Here is a 25,439-nt window from a genome sequence, read left to right on the forward strand (position 1 = left end):
GGGTCCTGGCTCACCTGGGGGCAGATTTGGAAGCAAGAGGGAGAACACAGCCTCCCAAGCAGCCAGGGCAGCCTGGGAGCGTGGCGGGAGCCTGGGGCACAGGTAACCCGGCTTGTAGCCTGGCTCTTGTGTTCACTCTATTACAATCTTGGGCAAGGCACAGCCCCCTCTGGAGCTCAGTTTCCTCATCTGTAAAATGAGGACCTGGGCTTAGTGAAATGCTGGTTCTATTCAGGGCTGACATTTTGTGAACTAAGTCGTGGAGGAACAGGTGCATTTGGTACCTTTAGCCTTACCATGGTTTGCTTGCTTTCTTGGAGTCCTCCAAGACCTTCCCCTGTCAGGAACTTTTCTCTCTCAGAAGGCCAGGTGTGCAGAAAGGTGCTGGACACAAGCAGGTGGTCTTCGTGCCCTGGGGAACCCAATAATCAGTAATTCTCATACATCAGTGTGTGTCAGGATCACCCAGACACCTGCTAAGAATGCAGATTCTTGGGCCTCACCCTAAGAGACTCTAATTTTGTAGATAGGGACCTTAGAATCTACATTTAAAAAAAATCTCTCCCTCTACTCTGATGGTTTGGAAGTCAACACTTCAAGGACCACATCTTGAAAAAGGCTGTTAGGCTCTCTTTGAGCTGAAAAATTCTTAGGAGATTGATAACCTGCTGGGGTTGGTGAAGGGCTTTGTATGAGTTGCCCTTGTCTGTGGTAACAGCCTTCAGCAGCTGGTGACTTCTCTTCCCCACAAGCTAGTGTGGCCTGAACCTAGCTGATTACCAGAATTGCCAGGGAGCTTGTGAGCAAAATACGAATTCTGTTTTTTTTTTTTTGGTCTTTTTTTGTGACTGGCTGCACCGCGCTCAGCCAGTGAGCGCACCGGCCATCCCTATATAGGATCCGAACCCGCGGCGGGAGCGCTCCTGCGCTCCCAGCGTCGCACTCTCCCGAGTGCGCCACGGGGTCGCCCCAAAATACGAATTCTTGAGCCTCACCTTTAGAGATTCTGAGCCAGCAGATTTCAGCTGGGACCCAGGAATCTCCATGTTTAAAAAGCTACCCAGGTCTTTTGTTAATTTGTTTGTCATTCAATAAGTATTTATTGAGGCTTGTGGTGAAGTGGCTGAGGCCCAGGGAAGGCACTGAGAACATAACTGCAAGGCCAGACATGGTCATGGGCATTATGACACATACTCTAAAGCCTGGTGCAGGAGACAGACACTGATTACATAGGGGTGCTCTGCCAGGTTGGGGAAACACGTGTCTACAAAACAGCTGGGTCAGACAATATTTGGGGTGAAGCTGGGATTCGTGGGTAGCTGAGCTCCAGTAAATTCCAGATTGAAGTAGACCCTTGAGCACAGTGACCTCTGGCTACTACTTATGGGCTCCTGTTGTTTGTTTATTCACTTATTCATTCATCCCTCCATCCATCTGTCCATCCATCCATCTGTCCATCCATCCGTCTATCCACCCACCCAACCTCCCATCCAGCCATCTATCCACCCATCCATCTATCTACCTACCCAATCTCTTGTCCATCCATCCTTCTATCCATCCATCCTTCCTCCCATCCATCTGTCCATCCATCTGTCCATGCATCCATCCATCCGTCTGTCTGTCCATCCATCCATCTGTCCATCCATCCATCCATCCATCCATCCATCCACCCACCCATCCATCCATCCATCCATCCATCCATCCATCCATCTATCCACCCACCCAACCTCCCATCCAGCCATCTATCCACCCATCCATCTATCTACCTATCCACCCTCTTGTCCGTCCATCCATCCATCCATCCCTCCATCCATCCCTCCATCCATCCATCCATCCATCCATCCATCCATCCATCCATCCATCCATCCATCATCTCTTGAATCTCTTTGCTGTGCTGAGGACTGCTCTGGGTACTGGAGACATGGCAATGAAAGGCCCTGTCGCAGTCTAGTGGGGAGTCAGGAAACTGAGCAAATGATTCCAGCCCAGAGCATTAGGTGCTAAGGGGATGAGTGACCAGCTGTCCAGTGGTCTTCATGGAAGACTCCCTGAGATCAGCTTGTGCTAAGGCTCAAAATGTAGGTGGAAGTGTCCTGGCAGATGCGGTGGGGAACAGGTTCCAGGCCAAGGGAGGGTGTTCCCCTGGGAGGGCAGGTTATTGTGGCTGGGGCAGGTGGGGAGCCTCTTCCTCTCCTGAAGCTCAGGTTCTTTTTTGTTTCCCATGTGCTCCCATGAGGCCTGGTCCACAGTAGATGCTCAGCAAACATCAGTTGTCAGTGACTGGGAAGGTGAGGGGTGATCAGTCAGAAAGTATGCCTTGTGGGCCTCGCTGGGGAGCTGTGGCTCTGCAGGGCCACAGACACGTCCAGACAGGGGAACGACACCATCATGTAGGCCCCTTGGCTGGTCAGGGAGAACACAGGGGCAGGACTAAGGGGACCCTCCCTGGTTCTCACCCTTCGTGGGTCTTCTTGGCCCTCAGCTCTTTCCCCATGCAGATCGGAGCCATTGCATTCGGAAAAGTTCTGTGAGCCCAATGAGACTTTTGTCTCTCCTGCAACTCGCAGGGCCCGGCTGCAGTTGGTGTGGGTGAGGGGGGGAGGCAGGTTAATGTTTTGGGCGTGGTGGTAGATGCAGGCAGCTAAGAGCCTTGGCCTCTGGAGTTAGATTGCCTGGTTTAGGTTCTCACTTCTGCCACTTGTCAGCTGTGTGTCCCAGAGCAAGGGTCCCAACCTCCCTGTGTTTTCAGTTCAGTTTCTCAATATGGGGATAATAACAGCCCCTCCCTCATACGGTTGTTGGGATGTTTAGGAGAGTTGTCACACGTGAAACACTTAGAGCAATGCCTGGTACACAGTAAGCATCCAATAAACGTTAGCTGAAGTGTGGTTTTGGAGGTGGCTGTGCCACAGTGGTTGGGTATTTATTAGTCTTGGAGCCAGAACACCTGATTCAAGTCCCACTTCTACCTCTGACCAATTGTAGAGACCTTGGCAAGTTGGTTCAGTGCTCCAAGCTCTGGCTTCTCATCTGTGAAATGGGGATTGACACTCCAAAGGGCTGCTGGAAGGAGTCACAGGCGTTGAGCTTATTATTGAGGTCAGAAAACTCTCTAAACAGGCAGAGTGAAAGCTTCATTGAGTGACGGTGGTGTGGACGGCCATCCTCACAGCCCGCAGAGTCTGGAGTCACTGCCCGGGGTCTGTAGGGCCAGCTCTCTTGGCCCCAGCTTTCTCCCTTACATGCCATCACTATTCTAGGATCCTGTGGAAATGGATTGTCACATGACTGGGGCTCAGAGTCTTCAGAGCAGCATGCAACAGGGGCAGAGGGTTGGGCAGGTACCAGTTTTTCTGCAAGGACACTGGGGATGGGGACTGTTCTCCCCCAGCCAGACTACATCTGGGTGCCCTGGAGAGACCCAGGTTTCTGACCCCTGCCTTTGGCTCAGCACCCCTGTCCCTCCTTATCTCAAGTTCCTGCTTGGTTTGAATTCTCAGGGCTCGGTGACTCGGGCATGCCTGATACCCTACAAGATTTGTCACAGTGGGTAAATATTAGCCTCACAAATCTAGCTCTGAATGCAGACCTGTTTGGGCAGGCTGCCTGGGGACTTCCAGGTTCTGACCCCCAGCCCAGTTGATGGTCAGGATAGGGAGGCACCATCCAGGGGAAGGGAGGCACCCACTCTGTGCCGGTTGCATTTAATTCCCACCCCTGTCCAGATGTCAGGGGCTGCTGTATGTGTCTTACAGCAGAGTAGAAATGGAGCAGAGAGAGGGCAGGAGGCCAGCTTGCACAGCCACTGAGGGGTGGACTTGCAGTGGTACCTGAAGTGTCTTCCTGCAAAGTCCAGGCTCTTCCCACCTGGATCTCCCACTGTCTCCTTGCTTTGTTAGGATCACACTGGATGCTGTGTGTGTCAGAGGTGCCTGGGGTGTGCTTTCTGGCTCCTCTTTCTGGCCTCAGCTTCCCCTTTGTGAAGTGGAGCCAGCCTGGCTTGGGGGCCCTGGCAGACAGGAGCTGGCCCAGGACAACTGAGTGCAGTGGTGTTGTGGGCTCTTCTGGGGCCTGGGCTGGGATTTAGAATAATCACCTGGCCAGGCAAATGAACATCTCTTGAAGACCATGTTTGGGGGCACTGTGGGACACCCAGGGCCGGGCCGTAGTTCCTATCTTCTGGGAGCTGACACGTGAGCAAGAATGAGATCACAGGTTGGGGCCTTCAGGACTGTGTTCAAATCCTGGGTCTTATCGTTGTGGGATCTTGGGTAGGTGCCTTTGCCTGGCTCTGTCTCAGGGGCTCCCTCTGAAAGACGGGAACAGAAAGTCCTACTTCGGAGCGCACTGTGAGGATGAAGTCAGATGTGTTTGCAAAGCCCCCAGCACTGGGAGGTGCTTGGGGCAAGGTGGTTTTCCTTCCCCAGGCCCTCAGCAGGGCTGCTTTCCCCATGATGCTGGCAGCCCGGAAGGAGGCAGCTGGAGATGGGGTGGAAAGGGGTGTCACCTCCACAAGGGGGTGCTGGGAGGTGGGGCCAAGCCTGGCTGGGAAGAGAGAGGGAGATGCTGGCCTTTACTTAGTTCCTGCCCCGGCAACCCTGAGGCAGAGGCTGCCTCCATAGCACCCTCTGCATCCTCAGAGGGCCTTCCTCTCTCCTGTTGCAGAGAGTGGGAAAAGCAGAGCCTCTGAGAGTGGAAGTGACTTGCCCAACGTTGGTGGGAGCTGGTGGCAGAGCCAGGTTTACCCCCAGCCCAAGGCCCACCTAATCCTGATGCTGCACCTGTAGCTGCCTGGGGTAGGTCCCTGGGGCTGTCCAGCTCCCTGGCCCAGCCTCTCTGGCCTGCCCTGGACAGCTAGGACAGAATATTCTGGGGCTCATGACTCATAGGCAGGCCCTTCCTTTGCCAGGGCACTTTTTGTTTTCCTTTCTTGCACTTTTTTCCTAATACGGTCTTATGTGGCTCCCACCTCTCCTTTCTTGGGGCCTGAATGGGCAATGCCTTTTGCACTGGGAAGCTTGTCCTGGGAGAGCTCCCATTAGGTATGGTAGCTGCTCAAATGGGGGAAGATTCAAAGGGAAGCTGAGTGAAGGCATCAGATACTCCCTAGCTGTGTGACCTTGGGCAAGTCACTTTGCCTCTCTGAGCCTCAGTTTTCTCATTCAATTCAATTCAACCAACATTTCTTGAAGACCCGTAGGTGTCAGGTATGGTGCTAGACATTGCGGGTAGAGCAGTAGGCAGACAGATTCAGCCACTATCTTCTGGGAGCCTCTAGAAAGAGCAGGGGGTCAGCTGGGGATCTGAGTTAGTCCCTGGTTGTAAGCTGAGCTGCCACATTTCCATGTGCATCCCGACTTTTGCAGGAAGGAAATGCAACCCAGGTGGTGCCCTGTCCTTGGGTAGTCCACCTCCGGCACAGAGTGGGCACCCAAGAAGTATCTGTTGAACTAATTAGAGGGACAGTGACAGCTGGTAAACATTCTGTGTGTGGGGGAGTGGTGATATTGACACAGGGAGTGGGGATCAGGAGCATGGCAGGCAGTCAGCAGATGAAGAATCTGGAACTGTGTGACCAGGGCAGGAGAAGACCTGGGGAAGGGGTGACAGCTGAGAGGCGGCCTGTGCAGGAAGGAGGGGTCTTGTTCTAAGAGGCTGGAGGGTGAGATGAGGGCCAGGGGTTGGAATAGTGGGTAGATGTAGACTCCTGTGGGATAATGGGTCTTCTGCCAAAGGAGAAATTCCAATACGAAGAGTACAATATGGGCCAGTGACTCAGGCTGGGGTGGGGTGGGGCATTTATGGAATACCCACTTTGTGCCAGCCTAGGGCCAGGCTCCATAAGCTCCATCAGGGCCAGGAACCGTTTTTTTCTCTGTTTGTTAATGTATGCCAAGCACCTAGAGCAGGACTTGGCTCATGGGGTGCTTACTAAATATGGGTTGAATGAATGAACGAATGAATGAATGCATGAGTATATTACTTCATTGGGTCTCAGGAGTGTCTGTTACATCCAGTTTGCAGATGAAAAAACAGGCCTAGGGAGGTTAAGTGGCACATTTGCTAGGTTGTAGAGCCAGGATTTGGCATCCATGCTGCCTGATCCTAGAGCCCGTGCTCTGGCCCACCCATCTGTTAGGATCCTCAAGGAGAATCCTTGCTTTGGCTGACAGGTGGGATTCCAGCCTCTCAAAGATCCTTCCCTCCTCTGAGCATGTGTGATTGTGGGAAAATACAAAATGCTTGACTCAGAAACAATGGTTGGGTCAGTGCTGCGAATGACAGCCGATAGCTCTGCCACTGGCTCCTGCTCCAATCAGTGGGCGCCCTTCAAGGAGCCACATTAGGAGGGGGATGGAAGTCTGCCCTAAGGCGGTCCTTCCAGGCTTGTTCTGACATCACCGTCCTCAGCCACAGCAGGGGGTGGACCCTGGCTCGGGCAGTGGCTGACACAGTGGGGCCTGAATCTTAGATTGCCCCTGCCGGGGCGCATCTCCAGGGTGGTCATTGGATGGGCCTGCTGAATCCTGGCATTCCCAGGAACGTGTGCCTGCCCTCAGCCCCCAGGTGGTTCTGGACCAGAATGCCCAGTGAGACTTGACATGTTTGCGTTCAGCTGCTCCAGGAGCCCAGGGCTGGGACCCTGATAGATGGAGGGTGCTGCTTTCAGAGGCCATAGTAGGGGCCATGCAGCTAGAACAGTCCCTGGAGACCACTGGGCCGGAGCACTTTGTCTGTTAATCCCCCAAGTTGTCCTCCTGATGTGCTGCCTACAGGGGCCCTGTCCTACCAGCTTCCAGGGGTGGGGGCCTTGTGGTCCTGTCTGAGTGTCTCTCTGGCAGCACAGGAGCCCAGCTGACTGGTGGCTGGCTAGTGGCTGATGTTTTAAGACACAAATACTGCAGGGATTCAAGGCACAGCTCTGCAGCCAGATGGCCTGGGTACAAACCCCAGCTCTTCCACTTATGATGTGACCTTGAGCAATTTCCTTAACCTTTCTGTGCCTCCCTTGCCTACTCTGTAAAATGGGGATGGTACTAATTCCTCTCTCAGAGGGTTGCTGGAAGGATTAAAATAATTACAGGAGTAGAGGACTTGGAATAGCCCTGGGCACGCAGTGAGCAATTAACACGTGTTGGGTGTTATGATGATGATTTTGACACTTGCTTCTCAGGGACATTGGGCAACCCCAGGAGCTGTTGCCTTTCTTGTGTGCCCCATGCCTGGGACCTGGATTCTACTCAATCAGTGATGCCTTTCGTGAATGAGTGCCTGGGTGAGCTCACTGGGGAGGGGAGGAGCCAGGCAGCGTAGGGGCACCTGACTCTTCAATAGGATATGTATATAAATATATGACAGGGGACTTATTTGGGGAATTGGCTCATGTGATTATGAAGGCCAAGGAATCCCACCATAGGCCATCTGCAAACTGGATGCTGGTTGTGGCTCAGTCCAAGTCCGGAAGCGTCAGAACCAAAGAAGCTGATGGTGTGATTCTCAGTCCCAGGCCAAAGACCTGAGAGCTGGGGTGCCATTGGTGTAAGTCCTGGAACCCAAAGGCTGAGGACTTCGGATGTCCACAGACAGGAGAGAGGAAAGTATCCCAGCTCCAGAGGAAATAGAGTGAGAAATTCACCTTCTGCTGTTTTGTTTCTCTCCAGGCCCCCAGTGGGTTGGAGGGTGCCCACCCATACTGAGGGTGGGTGTCTCCCAACCAGTCCACTCAGGCTCACTTGCTAATTTCTTCTGGAAACACCCTCATAGACACACCTCAAAATGATGCTTTACAGGTTTCTATATATTCCTTCATCTCGTCACGTTGACACCTACAATTAACCATCACAAGTCCAGCCCTTGTCAACTTGGTGTCCATGCTTATCTCCTTAAACCATACTTAATCTTCGAGTGGGACAATAACAGTGTAATAGTTCCACCTAACATGATGCAATTATCCTGCGTACACCCGAAAATGTGTTAATCCCTTTCCCAGAAGAGCAGGTAAGGTTCTTAGATGATGTTAATCTTCCCCTGATAACCCATGACTTAAATACAAGTAGTATCGTCTAAAGTTAACAACATTTAAGTACTGATATAAAGTCAGTGTCTTATGTTATATGATAAGAATGGGAGGAATACAGTGTGTGTATATATATATATATATATATGTATGTGTGTGTGTACACGCACACACGCATACACACACACATACAGATATTCTTAACAAAATTGGGAGGACACAAACTATCCATGCTTGTTCATTGTTTCAAGGAGCAATAACTGATGGACGGGTGCCCCCCCCCACTCCCCATCGCCCCCATCTAGGCTCAGGGCCGCTCTCAGGAGTTCCACCGCCCTGCCCCCACGCCCCATGCACACACAGAAGCACTGGCTGCTGCTGTGGATACTGTTCATGTCTCCTTCTCCTGGCCTGTGAACTCCAAGGGCGGGGACTGTGTCTGTCTTTTTCACCACTGCAACAGTGGGCCTAGCCTGATGCCTTGCAGGTGGGAGGTACTTGATGAACATGTGTAGTGGGTTGAGCCCAGTGCTAGACTCGGCTTGGGGGAGGGGTCTAGGGTGCAGCCCTGGTCTGGAGAGCTCACAGTCTGGTTGTTTATTCATGAACTCAGGAGGTGTTTGCTCAGCAGCTGCTCGGTGCCAGGAAGAGTGTTGGTGCTGAGTACATCTTCCCTGTTTCCCACCTGCTGCTGGCCAGGTGGTACAAACGTAGAGAGAAGTAGGTCATGGTCTCTGCCCCCTCAGTCTGGTGGGGAGATCCACAAAATCAAGTAATGTAGCATCATGCAGTTTCTTTAGAGACTTGTATTTGTTATTTATCTGCTGTGGAAACCAGTGGCAATGACTTGATCTTTGTATGCCTGTGACTAATAACGGTAAAACTACCCCACGTTAATAGGCCAGTGTCTGTTCTAGATCCTCAAAGGACTTGACCAGATGCCCTGAGATCACAATTGCTCAACCTGAGTGCTATTGACTTTTGGACCAGATAATTCTTGTGGTGGGGGTCATCCTGTGCACTGTAGGATGTTTAGCAACATCCCTAGCCTCTACCCACCTGAAGTAATTAGCATCCTCCACCCCACGACCCAATTATGGCAACCAAAATGTCTCCAGTCATTGCTAAATGTCCCTTGGGGGACAAAATAGCTCCCAGTTGAGAACCACTGCCTTAGATGGATCAGTAAAACTGTGACGGTGTAAATCAAGGTGGGATGGAATTTTGAAATTCAGCGCTGCCCCCCACCCCCCAACACCCCCTATTCCTTGGGTGCATAAATGATCTGGTTTGGCATGAAACGTGAACATCTGTTGGGAGTGGAGGGGCCCTTGGAGGCCAGAGCAGTGGTGCCTTGCCCAGGTCACACAGAGGCAGAGGCCCAGCAGGATTAACTGGATCCTTGCCAGGTCATCTTGTCCTCTTGCTCTGTGTGGGCACAATGTAGGACAGGTCATCAAATGGCCAAATGGAGTACTCAGGGCCAGCATCAGACTGGGAGAGCTGAGTCTGGGTGTTCGACTGTCCACCTGAATCTCAGGGACGCCCTGGTTTTCTCCCTCCCCTCGTAGCGCCCGTGACCAAGGGCCAAGGCTGTCTTGCTCATCTGCAGATCTCCAGAACCAAGTGCTCAATAAATATTTGTCAAATGATCCCAGAGGGTTGTTGAACGGCAGAGGGATCCAGAGACATGAAGACTGGCTTTTCTGTCATTCCCTCAAATGCCATTGAGCTTAAAAGTTCTGGAGACCTTGGTTCTTTTTTTTTTTTTTAAGTGGTTTTGAAATTATATTCATTTTATTTTTTTGATGCTCAAATTAGGATAATTAGTATATTCAGCATTACACAGTGTAATAATTTTTTGTGGCCCTTTACCAGTTTCTCACTAACCACCCCGTACCCCTCTCTTTCCCACCTGTGGTGGCCTCAGTTCTGTTCTCAGAGACCTTGGTTCTAATACAGATGATATGTGTGGAAGATGTGACTGCCTGGTTTGCACTCGAAGTTGGAAGGAGATGGCATGCCTGTCCTCTGACAGACCATAGCCATAGCACAGACCTTGAATGGACCTGGCAGAGGCTCAGTCTCGGCAGGCAGCATCCAGGTGGCCATCCATGTGTCTGTCCAGCATTTTTGAGCACCTGTTGTTACATGTGCAGGAAATGGAGCCCTCAATCTTGCCTTTCCAGGCCATTGGTCTAGTTCCGCAGGTTACTTGGGATGCTCCTATGTGAATGACAGCTGGGGGCGTGCTGGTGGACATTGTCATAAGTTTGCTGCCTGGAGAGGGCTTGCTGTCCCTGAATTTAGCAGAATATTTTTGAAGTCTAGCAAGGAGGTGGAAACCTCCTGATATTTGCAACTCTTCCCTGGGCTGTTTCTGCAGCCAGAGTGCTTTACTTAAAGGGGCTACCTCTGCAGACGACTCTGGAGCTGACTGCAGGGACACAGAGGACTGGAATGTCTCCCTGGCACCACACATGGAGGCTTGGTCACCCTCATGTTTCACACCAACTAAGGGAACTCGGCCTTGCTGTGTTGTTTTTGGATCTTCCCCCTTCCTGACCTTGACCTCCTTCCTTGGACTCTTGACTTTAAAAGGGACAGGAGGTTGATAGAAGCTTTGGAGAGCTCACATTGCCGAGTGTTAGCTCAAGGTCAGGCCAACCTGGTGGCCTCCTCCTTCTCCACAGTGTGTGTGTGTGGGGGTACTGCGTGGTCAGATGCTACAGGAGGGGCTGCCCCCTAAACCTCACTTTCACTGCCCCAGGAAGGCTCTGGAGGGCATGATGGGGAGGCTCCAGGACCCCTCGGCTCTAGCCTGGGACACCACCCCTTGTGGCCAGTGCTGCTATCCAGGTTGGAGGAGGTGGTAGTTTATTCATTCAACAAACATTTATTGAATACCTCCTGTGTTCCAGGCCCTCAGTGAGGCACTTTCTATGGATTATTATCTCATTTAATCTTTACAGCAGCCTGATGCAGTGGAGAATTCTTACAGTTGTCATCGTATAGAAGAGGAAACCAGGGATCGGAGCAGTGAAATAACACCTTCGGTTGCAATGCCAAGGGCAGAAGGAATACCAGGAGGGAGTTCAGGAATTCTTTGTAGGACCAGGGTGCGGGCAGTATCTGAGATGTCCAGTTGCTTGTGAGTCACACTGCAGAGGTGGTCAGCAGCAACCGGTTCGGTTCTTGTTAAGGCTGATAATGAAAGAAAATGGGTGTTTGGGAACAGTTCTGTGTATGGGTCATGGTCCTGGACTTGACTCCAACTCAGGACAGCAGGATTCAAGGCAAATCCCTACGATGGTTGAAACCAGCCCTCCCCATCTTTCCTCCCTCCCCCAGCACCTCCATCCCAGTCTTCCAAAGGGCAGCATCTTCTCAGACATGTGAAGTTAATTGCAAGGGAGTGTTCTGGATCCATTGGCCTGATCCAGATGTATCTTTTAAGCTACAGCAGAAAGACTGAACTTTGGAATTAGACAGACCTTGGGTTCAATCATGGATCTGCCTTTGATTGGCTTCTTGACTCTGGACAAATTTCTTCAGCTCTTTGAGCCTCAGTTTCCTCCTCTGTAAAATGGGACTGATTCGGCCTCCTCTTGGGATGGTCCTACCCCATCAAGGGGCTGGCGAGAGGATTAGGAGGCACCGGATGAAGCCTCTGGCCTGGAAGGTGCTCAGAATACACTTGTTTTTCCATCTCTCTTTCTCAGGGAAGAGCAGCACGTCATTGAAGGGGACTGGTTTGAATCCTCAGCACTGACTGCTTTGAGAGTAGGGCCAGAGCTCTCCTGGGTTGTGTGGGTGAGGGCCGTCTGGGTGTCCTGGGGCTCCATGCTGGGCTTGCATTTCAGGAGATTTCAGATGTGCTGGCTGGTGTGCACTGCCTTGGTTGGGTGGGCTGAGCTGTTTTTAGCTCTGAGTTTTGTGAAGGCTATTTTTTTCTTTGCCCAGAGCTCTGTTGTGGGACAAAGTGGACAGGCCCCTCCCCGACAGAGGCAGAGCTTGGACAGAGATTGCAGCCAGACTGGACCCTGTGGGCTTTGAAAGAGAGGCCGCCTTTGCTCTCGATGGCCTGCCAGCTGGGGCACTGCGCCCAGCCTTGCCCCTTCCCTGGAAAGCTGAATACCTGCCAGGGTTCTACACCTGCTCTGTGGGAAAGGCCGGTGTGTGTACCTGCCTGCCAGCAGCAGCCGATAGTGGCAGCTGTTGGGGCTCTTGGGTTCTGTCCCCCTTGCCTAGTCACATGCTTCTGACTCAGCAGAGGAAGAATGTGGTCTTTTTGGGAGCAAGTTTTTAAAAATAGTCCAAGTCCTTCTCCTGCTCTGCCCCACCCCTCTTCTTATGATCACTCCCTGGCGTTGGCCCCAGACCTCTTCCCACACTGGTTTTGGGGAGCTGCCTCTTGTGCAGCTTGGCTGTGAACATGTTTGTGAAGCTTGCCTGGGAGGAGCTGTCCTGGCCACGGGCTGATTTGAGATGGGAGGAGACATAGTCCCAGGAGTGGGTGCTGGATGGGCATTGGCCACCTTCTCCCCAGGGGGCCGATATGGGACCAGGGATTCCTTCATTCATTCAGCATGTGTGCCTTGAGGTCAACTCTGTGCCAGGCACTGTTCCAGGGCTGTGGATAGAGGGATGAACAACCACCATCATGCCCTGCCTTGGTGGAGTCCTCATTCTAGAGGAAGAAACTGGTAGGAACAGGTAATTAACATATGTAGATGTCAGGTGTTAAATACTGTGAGGGCAGGGAAAGCAGGGTCAGGGAAAGACCATGATGGGGATGCACGTGGGCTGTTTGGAGAAGGCCCCTCTGATATGGTGACTTTGGAGCAGAGCCCTGAGGTGAGGGAGTGTAGGTATCTGGGGGAAGAGCATTCCAGGCAGAGGAGCTGCAGGTGCAAAGGCCCTGAGGTAAGAGCGTGCTTGGGGTGTTCCAGGAACTGCCAGGTGGTTCTGACTAGAGTCTAGTAAGTTGCGAGGAGAGAGGTAGGCTATGAAGTCAGGGAGGTAGTGTAGGAACACGACATGTGGGACCTCGTAGGCCAGGATGAGGACACTGGCCTCCCACTGAATGAGGCAGGAGAGCATCCACGTGTTCTGAGCAGAGGACTAATTTGGCTGCTTTGTTGAGAACAAAGTGTCTGAGGTGGGGAGTAAAAGTGGGAGCGTGGACACCAGTCAAGAGGCTATTTTAATAGTCTAGGTAAGTAAGAGATGATGGTAGTTTAGACCAGGGTGGTGGCTGTGGAGGTGGTGAGATGTGTTTTGAAGGTAGAGCCACCAAGGTTTGCTGGTGGATAGGATGTGGGTGTGAGAGGAAGAGAGGCACAAGGATGACTGCAAGGGTTCTGGCCTGAGCCACTGACAGGATCGAGCTGTCACCAAGTGTGATGGGAAGACTGGAATAAGCAGGGTTCTTTTTGGCAGGGGTGGTGATCAGGAGGTTGGTATGGAAATGTTAAGATTAAGAGGCCCACTCGATCACAGGGTAAAGATACAGAACAGGCAGATGGGCAGGAGTCTGGAGCCCAAGGGAAGGCCAGGCTGGAGGCATGACTGTATAGACAGCATTGGGAGGAGCACAGGTCGCGTGGAGGTCCCCAGCTGAGCCTGGGAGCATCCCAGCGGTTGGAGGTCTGGAAGGCGAGGCAGAGGACAGGGAGCGAGTAGGAGCAGCTGGGGAGGAAGGAAAGCCAGAGAGAGAGGGTTAAACCAAGGGAGAAGTTGACAGGTGGAGCAAGGTGGGGACCTAGGTATGTCTATTGGATCTGGCATCATGGGGGCCGCTGGTGACCTTGGTGAGCTGGCTCATGGAGTCGTGGGTGTACACCTGATGGAGATAGCTCCGTGGAGAATGGCAGGAAAGAGCTGGAGATGGAGCACGTGCAAAGCTTCAGAGGAGTCTTTTGTAGAGGGGAGCAGGGATATGGGGTGATGGGCAGAGGGGATGTGGGATCAGGGAAGTTCGTGTGTGTGATTTTTTAAAGATTAGCAGTAATGTGGTATATTTTCATCTGCTTGTGAACAATCCAGTTGAGAGGATCTGAGGTATCTCTTGGTGGCCTTGGCTTCTACCCCAGAAAGATGTCCCTGTGTCATGCAACGCTGTCCTCCCCCTCTCCACACTCCAAGTCTCATCCTACCTGGCATCAGCTCAGAGGCCAGGTGAGGAGGAGGCACCTCAACTTGCCCCATCTGAAGACCTGTTGAACTAAAGAGATGTGAGCCAGCGAACATTCCACGATGAGACAGGCAGGGTAGCTGCTGCAGACACTACCACCCAGGGAGGCGGGAGGCAGGAGGCAGGAGGCAGGAGGCTCATCGGGTCACTGGGGTGGGTGAACAGAGCAGTTTGGAAATCCAGCTGTGCAAAATCATCTCCCTGACCGAACACGAATTCTTTGCTTGCAGAAATTGGTCCTCATGGTCTGGGAGGGTTGAGCAGGAGACAGAGACCACAAAGGTGCCAACAGGGGAGAATGTCTCGTACTGGGTGCATGCCTGGGACACCCTCCTCAGCTCCCTGCTCATCAGGGCCTGTGGGAAGGTCAGAGTAGAGAGTTCCGCCAGTGGGGAGGAAAGAGTTTAAGTAGGTTTGCTTGCATCTGAGATATGTTAGAGAGCCCCCTTCCAGCTGTCTGTAGTGTGGTAGTAATGGTAGTGTCTGTTGAAGAGTTCTGGCCTGGTGCCAGGCCAAGCTTATTATCCTCATCTGAACCCTGCAGAGCCTTACCTCCTTGCATGCACACACACACACACACACACACACACACACACACACACACACACACACACACACACACACACACACACACACACACACACACACACACACACACACACACACACACACACACTCACTCACTCACTCACTCACTCACTCACTCACTCACTCAGAGCATAGCAGGTCTAAACAGGGTGGAGCTGGGATTTGCATACAGTCTGACCCTGGGCCCCTGCACCTGGCTCTGATCTGGCAAGGGGAGACCACGCCCACCTTCTCTGCTCCGTCTGAAGTCTGGGCTTGGCCATTCCCACCTAGAGTCTGCACCTGTTATCCTCCTGTTGCTGCCTGAGGACAGGAACCTGGGACTCTCTTTTGTCTTTGGTCCCAGCACCAGGCCAGGGCTAGAAGGCAGCAGGTGTACAGTGAGATGTTTGTTGAACGGAGCAAAGGATGAATGGCTTATTCTGTGAAAGCAGGTGGAGATGAGCTTGATCCCCTGCAGGTAAGGGAGGGGTGAATTGGAGGCACAGAGGATCCCCAAAATGTGTGGTCACTCCCAGACCCCTGTGCTCGTGGGGCTAGGGAGTCACAAAGACCTTTATTTCCTGGTTCTGCCTCATCCTTCCTGGCTGACTTTGGGTGAGTCACTTTGCCAACTGGAGCCTCGGTTTCCTGTCTGTGAAATGGAAACAACGAAAGCTGCCTCTCAGGTTTGGTTCCCACGTGAGCATGCTCTGCTGCTGGTGGTCAGAGCAATGCAGGCACTCAGTTACCTCGTGTGAGAGGAGCTTCCCTTTTTATAGGCAGGGTTGCTGAGGGCAGACAGAGAAAGTGATGGTGCAAAGTGATGCCTCATGTTGGCTGCTGTCCCCACTGTGACCTCCAGCTATGTGCTATGGGGCCCCATTGCATGGGCCACCCAGGATGTGGCCCAGGGTCTAGGGGCCTCCCAAGAAGAGGGTGGGACAGTTCAGTGGGTGGATATCGGGAGGCTTTCCACCAGCACTTCAGCTTCCTACCTCCTCCGTCCCGCCTGGCTGCATTGCTGGGGACAAAGGGGTTAATGTGCTTGGGGATTGGGTGGGGGGGAGGGGGAGACGGAGGAAAAGGAGGGGGTTGAGTCTGGTAGTCTGGTGGCAGTCCCCCTCCCATGCTGGGTCCTGCAGGTTCTCCAGACTGGCTCTAGTTTCCCAGGCAACAGCCCCCAGGGGTCCCCTCTGGCCAGACCAGAGGGCGGGCTCCTTCCCACAGAGGCTTCCTCCTGGGCTCTGCTCCTCGTCCTTCCTGCCTGCAGATCATTGACCAGGAGCTTGCCTAGGAGTCAATGGGGGAGGGAGGGTGCCCACTCTGGGCATGGGACAGAGCCTCCATTGTCTGAGACTGCAGCCATTGACCCAGCCTCACCCCTGCCCCAGTGGGAGGGCCCTCCCCTATCCTGCAGAGAGGAAAGGAAGTTGGAGCTGCCCCCACCTTGGGTAGCCCTTTGAGTGGCCCAACGCCTGGTGGGCGAGGGGAGGAGCTGGGCCCTGTGGTCCTTTGGCAGATCCTGCAACTCTGCCACCTGCAGGGAACTCGTGCATGGGCAGAGGAGGGCCTGGGAGGATGCTCCCCACCCCGCCATGCTCCAGCCCAGGGTCCTGCCCTCACTCTCCCGGTGACTCCATGCGCAGCGGCTGTGCATCCCTCAGTCTCTCCCAGCCTTGTTTCCCTCATCTGTCCTGAGAATTAAATTAGGTGAAAACTGTCAAATGTTCCACATGGGGCCTATGGCGTGGTAGGGGTCAGGAGATATCAGCTGTTATCATTTTTGAATTTCGTGACCTCAAGGGGTTGGAGTAAGTCTGGCCTGGACTTGGTTTAGCAGTCTGTAAAATGGGACAACGCTGACCATCCTCAAGGAGTGGCAGGAACCCTGGGGAGGGAACTGACTTTCACTAGGAGCCTGCTGGCATTAACAGTCTAGTGTCATCTTTTTTACATCTGCATTTGACACGTGAGCACAGGAAGGGTGGAGGTCACGTGGCTCCCTGCAGTGGTGCCGCTTGAGAGCAGTGGATTCAGCTTCTGAGCGGGGCCCTCTGACCCCAATCTGTACCCCACGTCTCACGCCTCTCTCCCGCTCCCGCTCCTCTTGCTGCAGCTCTGCCTGTGTTTTTTTGGATAAGGCATCTGGTTCTCTCCAGAGCTCCTGGGAGCCATCCTTATCCTAAGGTCTCCATCAGGTGGCCCTTGGCACCGAGGGACTTGGAGGGAAGAGCTGTGGGTGTCCTGCTGCCCTGTGCACAGCACCGGTGGTCCCTCTTCTTGGTGGGGGCTGACCTCCTGGCCCTCATCACTTCCAGTTCCAGCCCCATTGTCCAGTCTGCATTCCCTTCTCTTGCTCCTGGGTCTTGGGCTCTGGACAGGGCAGAGGACATTTGGAAGGGCTGAGGTTCCCAGCAGGGCCTGTGCCCCTCCTTCCATCTGATCTCCCCTCCTCTGGGCTGAAGCCCCACACCTGCAGCTGCCCCAGGTCCAGGGATGCCCCAACCTCGCCTGTTCTTGTGGAACCATTTGGTTTCACAGTGAGAAGTTGCCAAGCAGGGGAAGGGTCCGAGGCTCTTCGTTCAGTTCAGCAGCTGTTATCTCACGTGTACCCTGGGCCAGGTGCTGAGATGAAAAGAAGCCCAGCAGTGCCCTTGGAGAGCTGCAGTCGAGTGAGGGGGACGGTTATAATAGGGGCAGTGTCCCCAGCCCTGTGTGTGGCTCAGTATCACCTGTGCTTTGTGAAAATTGTCTGTCTGTTGGCCACACTACCAGCTGCACCCTGAGCCACTGAATCAGAATTTCTGGGAGTGGGCCTGGGACATAAATATTTTTTAAAAGCTCCGCAACCAGGGCTGGGAACCACTGTGTGAAATGGGTCAAGAGAGGCTTCCCAGAGAAGCTGGCTCTAGGTTTTGAAGGTTGAGTAGGAGTTTACTTGCTGGTTGTGAGAGAGAGTTCCATCTGTAGGAACAAACAGCCTGAGCAAAGGCCCAGAGATGTGCAACAGGTCGGCAAGGTCACGAGGCTGAAAGCCACTGGTGAGGGCTGCAGCAGAGTTCCAGGCCAGGCCACGAGCTGCTGAGACCGGGGAGATCGGTGGAGGGGTTGGATCTTGGAGGGCCTTGCTTAGGACCTGGGTTTCATTCTGAAGTTGATGAGAAAGGGTTTGAAGCAAAGGGATGACATGGTCAGGGTGTCATGAGGCAGTCACTGTGGCAGTGGAGATGGGGACGGGTTGACCAAGTGCATGTCTGAGAGAGGCCCCTGAGAGAATGCAGACATGTGGAGGAGCTCTGGTCCTGACCAGCCTAAGCCCCTGGTCTTGTCCTCCTGCCCCCGACTGTTTTTCTGGCTTCTAGGAGACAAGTATGGGTGCCTCGGAGGCCAGAACCTATTTCTTGTTTCCCTCTTTGCAATGGTGGGTGGCAGCCACCCTTCCTCTAGCAAGCCCACCCAACTCAGGCATGATAGCAGCTGCTGCATCCCCAGCTTTTGGAACTGACTCTTGCCTGCCTGGACCCCTGCCCACCCTCCCCTCCCCCACTCTCTCCGCAGAGGCCAGCCTTCCCTATCCCCTGGCATGACTTGTGCAGCATCCCTGACTTTCAGGACCCTCCAGGTGTATTTCTCCAGGCCTCATTCAGAGGGGTTAGAGCCACTTGATTGGATTGGGGAATGGGAAATGGCCCAGAATGGGGTCAGTCTCACAGCAGTGCAGGCGGGAGGAGGGTTTCCTTATGGGGCCTCTGGGCTGGATAGACTTTGAACCCTAGAGAGAGAAGGAAACCCTAGAGGGAATAGGAACTGATAAATTCTTTGATTAAATTAGCCAGAGCCAGGAGGACACCTGCTGTGGTGAGCTGGGCAGCTGAGGGGTGTGGGAGGTGCTAATGCTGGGTCCTTTTGGGTGGTCCTGGTCACTGCGCGCTGCCAAAAAGAGCAGGCTTCTGCTGGCCATTCCACACAGTGTGGCAGGAAAGAGAACTTTTCAGGGGTCTGCCTGCCCATCCAGTCTTGGCAGTCATTTTTAAAAAGGTGACCCCCCCAAGAGAAGAAAATCTCCTATAACCCTAGCGCCTAAGCATAGGCTGGTTAGTATCACAATTGTAACAGTGGCCATTCTTTACCCAGAGCTTGCTTCTTGCTTGGCACTGCAGAATTTGCCATACCCACCACTGAGTTCTCATTTCATTAGCACAGGACATCTACAAGGCAGGTGCTTGTAGCACTCCAGCCTTTGCAGAGAGAAAGGTATTAAATGTTACTGCTGGCAAATGGCTGAGCCAGGATTTGAACTCAGATCATTATGGCCACAAATCCCGTCCCTTTAACCACACCTTTCCTGTCACTGCCTCTCCTTCTTGCCCACTGCCTCTTGCTGTGGGCAAGATTCTTCCCCGCCTTTGGACTCAGTTTCCACATCTGTAAAGTGAGAGCAACGCCACCATCTTGGAGCTACTTTCTGGTTCTGACATGCTGCGATGCTTTTGTATTAGTTCTCTTTTTAAAAATGAGAACGGTTATTTTCATTTTCCCTCATTACAGTGCTCACCGTAGAAGATCTGGGAAATTCAGAGAAGTAGGTGAAGAGAAAATCTCCTATGACCCTACCACCCAGGCACGACACTGTGAATACCTTAGTGAATTTCCTTCTGGCCCTTTTCCTCTACACTCTTTAAAAACCCAGTCAGAATCCTGGAGTGGATATAATTCTGTGCTCTGCTGGTCCACTTTTGGTTTTCAGCTGACTCTCTTTCACCAGCCCAACTACCTCTTTTGCCAGAGACTATTGTGGCAGGAAGGTTCTGGATTGCTTTTCAGAGAGAGAGACTCTGTTTCAGAGGCATCACAACAGTTGTTTTGGTTCAAACTCGCTCCTTAGCTTCTAGAGCATGCACAGCTGAAGGAAGACTTTTTAAAAAGCAAGGAAATAGTCGAGCAACTCCTGGAGTTCATGTTTGCTCCATGTCTTCACACTAAATACCGTGATGGCTCCCTGCTGAGCTGCCTGTGAGATGCCTGGGCAGGCACTGTGTGCCCTCTTTACAGAGATGAAGCCCGAGGCTCTGAGAGTCTGAGGAAGAAGCCTGTGGTCACACAGTGAGAATGAGGTCGAGCCCAGCCTATGAATGGGTCCTTTACACTCCTAGGGTACAGAATCCCAACACAGGGTCTTATTTGCTGTCACCCACTTTGGTGTTGACAGCTTAAGGACAGGCACCTTGGGCTGACTGAACCTGCCCAGAGCTTGGTGGGTTCACCTCAGGCATCCTGCTGAGTGTCCATGGGGTAGGTTGTAGGACCCGCATTTCATAGTTGAGGACATCGAGGCTCAGCTCGCCTGCCAGTGGTGAGATGTGACTCCAGCCTGGGCCCCCAACCCCCAAAACAGAGCTGTGGTCGTCACAGTCTGCCCTCTGTGCATTGGGCGAAATGATGAATGTTAATGACAGTCATACACCAGGGTGTCCCAGGGACCTTTCCAAGAGCGTTACATGTGGGTACTTTTTTCTTTTTTGTTTTTGTTGGCTGGCCAGGAGGGGGATCCAAATACTCGGCCTTAGTATTATAACACCTCGCTCTAACCAACTGAGCTAGCTGGCCAGCCCTCATGTGGGTACATTTTAATTCTTGTTTTGCAGATGTGTAAACTGAGGCGCAAAGATGGGGTTAAGTTACTTGTCCAAGGTCTCAATAGCTATGGAGTAGAACTCAGGTGGTATCAGATAGCCTGAAATTTTTCCCAACTATTGTGCCTGTGAGGGTCTGCGGAGGTGGCAGTGGGCTGCTCTGAGCTACCATCACTCCCTTGCCCACGTCCTTCTGAGACGAGCGGCAGGCATGTGTGCAAAATGGTGGCGACAGGCCTGTGGGTATGGGCAGGGCTTGCTGGACCATGTCCTTGTCCTGTGACTTCAGGGTCCCAAATTAGCCATTAGCTGATGCTTCCAAGATTCCAGCCTGAAGTCCAGGGAGGCAGTGTGATCAGAGGATTGAGATTAGGCTTTGGAATCAGTACCCCCTGGCTTGAATCCTAGTGCTGTCCCCTGGTCTCCTTGCCCCTGTGCCTGGGGGCAAATCCTTACTGCTCTGAGTCTGTTTCTTATCTATAAAATGGGATGCTATGAGAATTAGATAGAATAATGCAAATAAAGCTTCAGGCTCCCTAAATTTTGGTCTCTCTTCCTTTCTGGGGATAACCTTAGGCTTAGAGCAGAGGGTGGGAAACACCCCTGAAGGATGAGGAAAAAGGAGTAGACGTGGGACTTTCTGGCCTAGGAGGGAAGGATCCTGGGTTTTGGCCCCAGGTTGAAATAGCAGCCTCTTTCTACATCACATCAAATTGTATTTAGTGAGCAGTTTGCACATGAGGCTGAGGGAGGTGCCTCCCTTTTTCCTTCTGTAAAATGGGTACAAGTCTCCCCCTTTCTCCTTCCCTCCTGGAGCTCTTGGGGTCCAGAGCCTTCAGACAAAGGCTGAGCAGGCATAAGGGGTTATAAATGAGCCCACTGCAGGAGGGCTACTGAGCAGCTGTCGTTTGATCTTTCAGCATGCAGAGGGGTTTGCTGCTGTTGTAGTTTCCTTCCCCAAAGGCTTTGCTGAAGATAACATTTTAGTTCAGATAGTTTTCAGTGTGGGTCTAAAAGGCACAGTCACACACTTAGTGGAGAACCACCTGCAGCATGGATTAAAACGAAAAGTGCATTTCTCTTCTTGTACTGGCAGATCCATTTCTAGGGGTGGGTCCTGCAGGCTCACTCATCCGTTTGCTCAAGGCCCTATGTAGGGAGGATGTTAGCTGCTGCATCATTTATAATACCCAGGGACCAAAACAACCTGTGTCTGTTGGTAGGGGTTACCAAAAAAAAAAAAAAAAAAAAATACTATGCATCTGTTGAAAAAGAGTGAGGCTGATTTCTATGCACTGTTCTGAAATCACTGGGATTTAAGTTAAAAAAGCAGTTGTAACACAGTGAGTGCTGTGTGCTTCCTTCTGTATAAAACAAGGCAGACGTATGGATATGCAAGCTCGTGCATACATGGGATAGTTCTGGAAGGATTCTAAAGACACTAGTAACAGTAGTTGCTGCTGGGGAATTGGGGCAACTGGGTGGGAGGGAGACTTACTTTTTATTGTACACCTTTTGTGTTGTTTGAATTTTGAGAGGCACTAGAGCATAGTGGTTACTTAATGAGCACAGACTCTAGATCCCCATGGCCTGGGCTCAAACCCTGGCTCTTCCTAGCTGTGTGATCTTGGGCAAGTGACTTAACCACTCTGGGCCTCATTTTTACATTTATAATTTGTGTTAATAGATATTAATATTGTAAAGTGCTTAAAAGAATGTCTGAGCTATAGTTATTGATATTGCCATTTACATGCATTGCAGTTTTATTTGGTAAGCCGGTTAATAAAAATAAAGGCTTTAGGAATGGGAAGGAAAACAGGCACCCAGCCAGTTTGTGGCAGGGGCAGATTAGGCTGGAGGGCCTGGTGCTTTCCCTCCAGGATTGATTCCCTCCTCCACAGGGAAGTCAGGAAGGACAGCCCCCAACTCAGAATCGGAGGTGGCAGTAGGGAGAACTTTTTCACTCACCGTTTGGCAGGGGACATTTGGTAAAGTTGCCTCCAGGGTCCAGGAAGCGCACCATGCCCTGGTCTCTGGTTGTGTGAGCCGCCACACGTGAGGTTGTGTGAGCCACAACTGCGCCGCAGCTCCGAGCATTTGGATTCTGCCCCCATCTCGTGCCATCTGCCTCTCCGCAGCCCTTCACTTCCTTACCCCCATGTACCAAGGCTGGGAGACCTTTGGCCAGCTGGCCAACCCCATGGGGCAGGACAGGGAGAGACAAAGAGGAGTGGCCTTCTGCTGGGCCACAGGAAGGGACTGATGAGAGTGGCCAGACCCGAGGGAGCCTGTGGTTACTGACAGCCGGGAGGAGGAAGTTCCAGCCACATCCATGACGGTTCAGGTGTGATCCAGCTTCTCGAACATGGGCATGGGAGCCTGAGCGTGATCCTGGACTTGGGGGCTACAGATTCACCTGTAAGCCAGAGAGGACATGAAAGGGGGTCCAGCTGGACCCAGCAGGCTCTTGTGGGTCCTGTGGCATTGAGCAGAGGGAAGGTTTGTCACCGCAGAGGATTTCCGGGAAGTTGGGGGTTTCGGCTGTGCAACAACTGTTTTTTCTCTGGGTTAATGATTTATGACAGGTGGAGGCCTGGCCCTTTCTGAGGCTCCCCTGAGCTCCAGGAGCTTTTGGGAAGGAGTGTGGGAGCTTCTGGGCTGGAGTACACAGGTTGTGAGCCAGGGAGATCCCTCTCTGCTGCTGGGAACTGTCTCGAGCTCCATCTAATTAGGTTTCTGGCCTTCTTTTCACAGGCGAGCAGCGGGACGGTGCTGGCCTGTGCTGGACCTTGTCTGATGGCTTCCTCCAACCCTCCTCCACAGCCTGCCATAGGTACCGTACCCCAGGCACTTCCTGCCCTGCTTGTCCACCTTCCAAAGGGGCTGTAGGGGGCTGGTGGAGGGCACTGGCTTTGGAGCAGGCTGAGCTGGTGTGGATCCCAGCTCTCCCGGCCCTTAGCCCTGTGCCCTTACCCTCTGCCTCAAGCTCCTCGTCTACAAAATGGAAATAATGCCCCCCTCACACAGTGGCTCTGGGCCAGGGTTGATTCTTTACTTGAGATCTCCTGGAGAGATGAACAGATTGGGGTCTGGGGACTGAGGTGCACCTGCAGCTGAAATGTATGAATTGAGGGTGGAAAACTGAGGTTGAGGGGAAGGGTTCAGGCTATAAGGTTAGATTATTGACCAATGTTAGGGTTGCCAGATTTAGCCAAAACAAACAAAAAAGAGAAATACATACTTATACTAACAAAATCATTCATTGCTTATCTGAAATTCAATTCAGCATCCTGTTTTCATTTGGCAGTGCTAGCAGTGGGGCCTCAGACAATGTGAATGGAATCCAGGCCCCACCCTAGAGGAGCTGGACCCAAGGACCCAGCACTGGGCCCCAGCTTCCTGTCCCTGTGCCCGCATTTGGGGGAGGCAGAATAGCAGAGTGGTGATGAAGAAGGGCTTTGTCACCAGCCCGATCTGAGTTTGAATCCCAACCCTGACACTTCCACTGTGAGCTTAGTTAAGTGAACTTGGTGTCTTTGTGGCTCAGTTTAATCATTGATAAGCACGGGGATAATAATGATTCCCTCTGCCATGTTGTTGCAAGGTTTAAATATACGTAAGGCACCGGCATGTGGTAATCAATTGCTCAGTGACTGGGAGCTGTCATCATCATCGGGTGTTGACGGGACAGGCTGCGTGTGCTGTGGGCTGAACCCTCCCTGAGCCTTGTGTCCTCTGAAGGGTGGGGATCAGCTCAGCGGGCCGCCTTCTCCATGGTGCTGGGTGGCTTCCTAGGGCCTCCTGTCTCCTGGATTCACTTGGGTTGGCTCTCCCGAGGACCGGGCAGGTCTAGGAACATCAAAGGCATGAGTGGCCAGCTCCAGTCATGCCACCTGTCCAGATGGCTAGGAAGGGCTCACTTCAGCTCTCAATTATCCTGGGATGGGCCTCCCAGTTTCTCCTTCTAATAAGGAGCAATGTCTGATTGCCTGGAGGGAGGGCTACCTGCTGGGATGGGAGCTTGGGGACAAGTGCATCTCCTGATTCATGACCATGACTTGGGTCCCAGGATGGCCCCCTCTGATCCCTGCTCCCTTTCTGCCACCACCAAGAGCACCAAACATGGCAAGTGAGGGGAAAATGTTATGATTTAGTCAATTCTGTTCTGTTCAGCAGACCTTTGATAAACAGTTACTGTTCACCTCTATCTAATATTGCCTGCTAGCATCATCCTGTGGAACCCGGCTTTTTGCCATTTTCTGATTCTTTGAGAGAATCTTCCCATTGTCTTACCAAATGAAATTCAAATTCCTGAGTAGGGGGTCCCCCAAACACCTTGTCAGCTGTCTTAAGACCCCCTTCACCCTCACCCCTGTCTTCAGCCCCTGCTCTTGCTGTTGCCTTGGCCTGGGATACTCCCCACCCCCCGAGCCTGCCAGGCCTCCTCTTCTCATTCCTTAAGGTTGTGTGCAAGGGATTTTCCCAGAGCTGGAACCTTCCCCGATCCTCATGCCAGAGCCTTTCCCGAGCCCCAGAACCTTCCCTGACCCCCGGTGAGCATTGGCCCCCTTCCTTCCAGCACCATTTTGGTCTCTGCGGTTTGACATTTTTCTCTTGCTCTGTCTGCCTCCCTCACTTGCAGTGAGTCCCAGACACCCAGGGACCAAGTCTTACTTCTCCTTCCTCCTGGCCTGGGGGCTGCCAGGAGCTGCATGGATGGCTGGTGATGGGGTAACTGAAGCTGTTTGTACTCTCAAAGAGAGGACCTGAGCTCCTGGACACAGCCTGGGGGCAGGGTAGCCTGGGGCTGGGCAAGGACTGCCCATCTCCTGCAAGGACGGGGGCTGGGCTATGACAAGACTGTAATAATAATGACAGTGATAGTAATGATGATAACCATGCCGTAATGATTGGGACAATAATAAGTAGAGTCATCATCGTAAGAATAGCTCACATGCTTTGCGCCAGGTGCTTTATGTGTGTCAATTCATTCCATCCTCTCAGCCACCCTGCGAGTAGTTAC

General features: G+C 52.5%; 1 protein-coding gene across 2 annotated transcripts in view; it reads left to right on the plus strand.

Moving 5' to 3' along the window:
- Positions 1-25,439, plus strand: part of ARHGEF10L (Rho guanine nucleotide exchange factor 10 like) — a 144,190-nt gene that overhangs the window by 11,524 nt on the left and 107,227 nt on the right. For both annotated transcript variants that reach the window (XM_063104614.1, XM_063104612.1), the window contains exon 2: positions 23,171-23,249. In XM_063104614.1, the coding sequence (XP_062960684.1) occupies positions 23,213-23,249 (37 nt within the window). In that variant the 5' untranslated portion in view covers positions 23,171-23,212. The remainder of the gene's footprint in view (positions 1-23,170; positions 23,250-25,439) is intronic.

This window comes from Cynocephalus volans, chromosome 8 (assembly GCF_027409185.1).
Source record: "Cynocephalus volans isolate mCynVol1 chromosome 8, mCynVol1.pri, whole genome shotgun sequence".
In the NCBI taxonomy this organism is placed as follows: domain Eukaryota; kingdom Metazoa; phylum Chordata; class Mammalia; order Dermoptera; family Cynocephalidae; genus Cynocephalus; species Cynocephalus volans.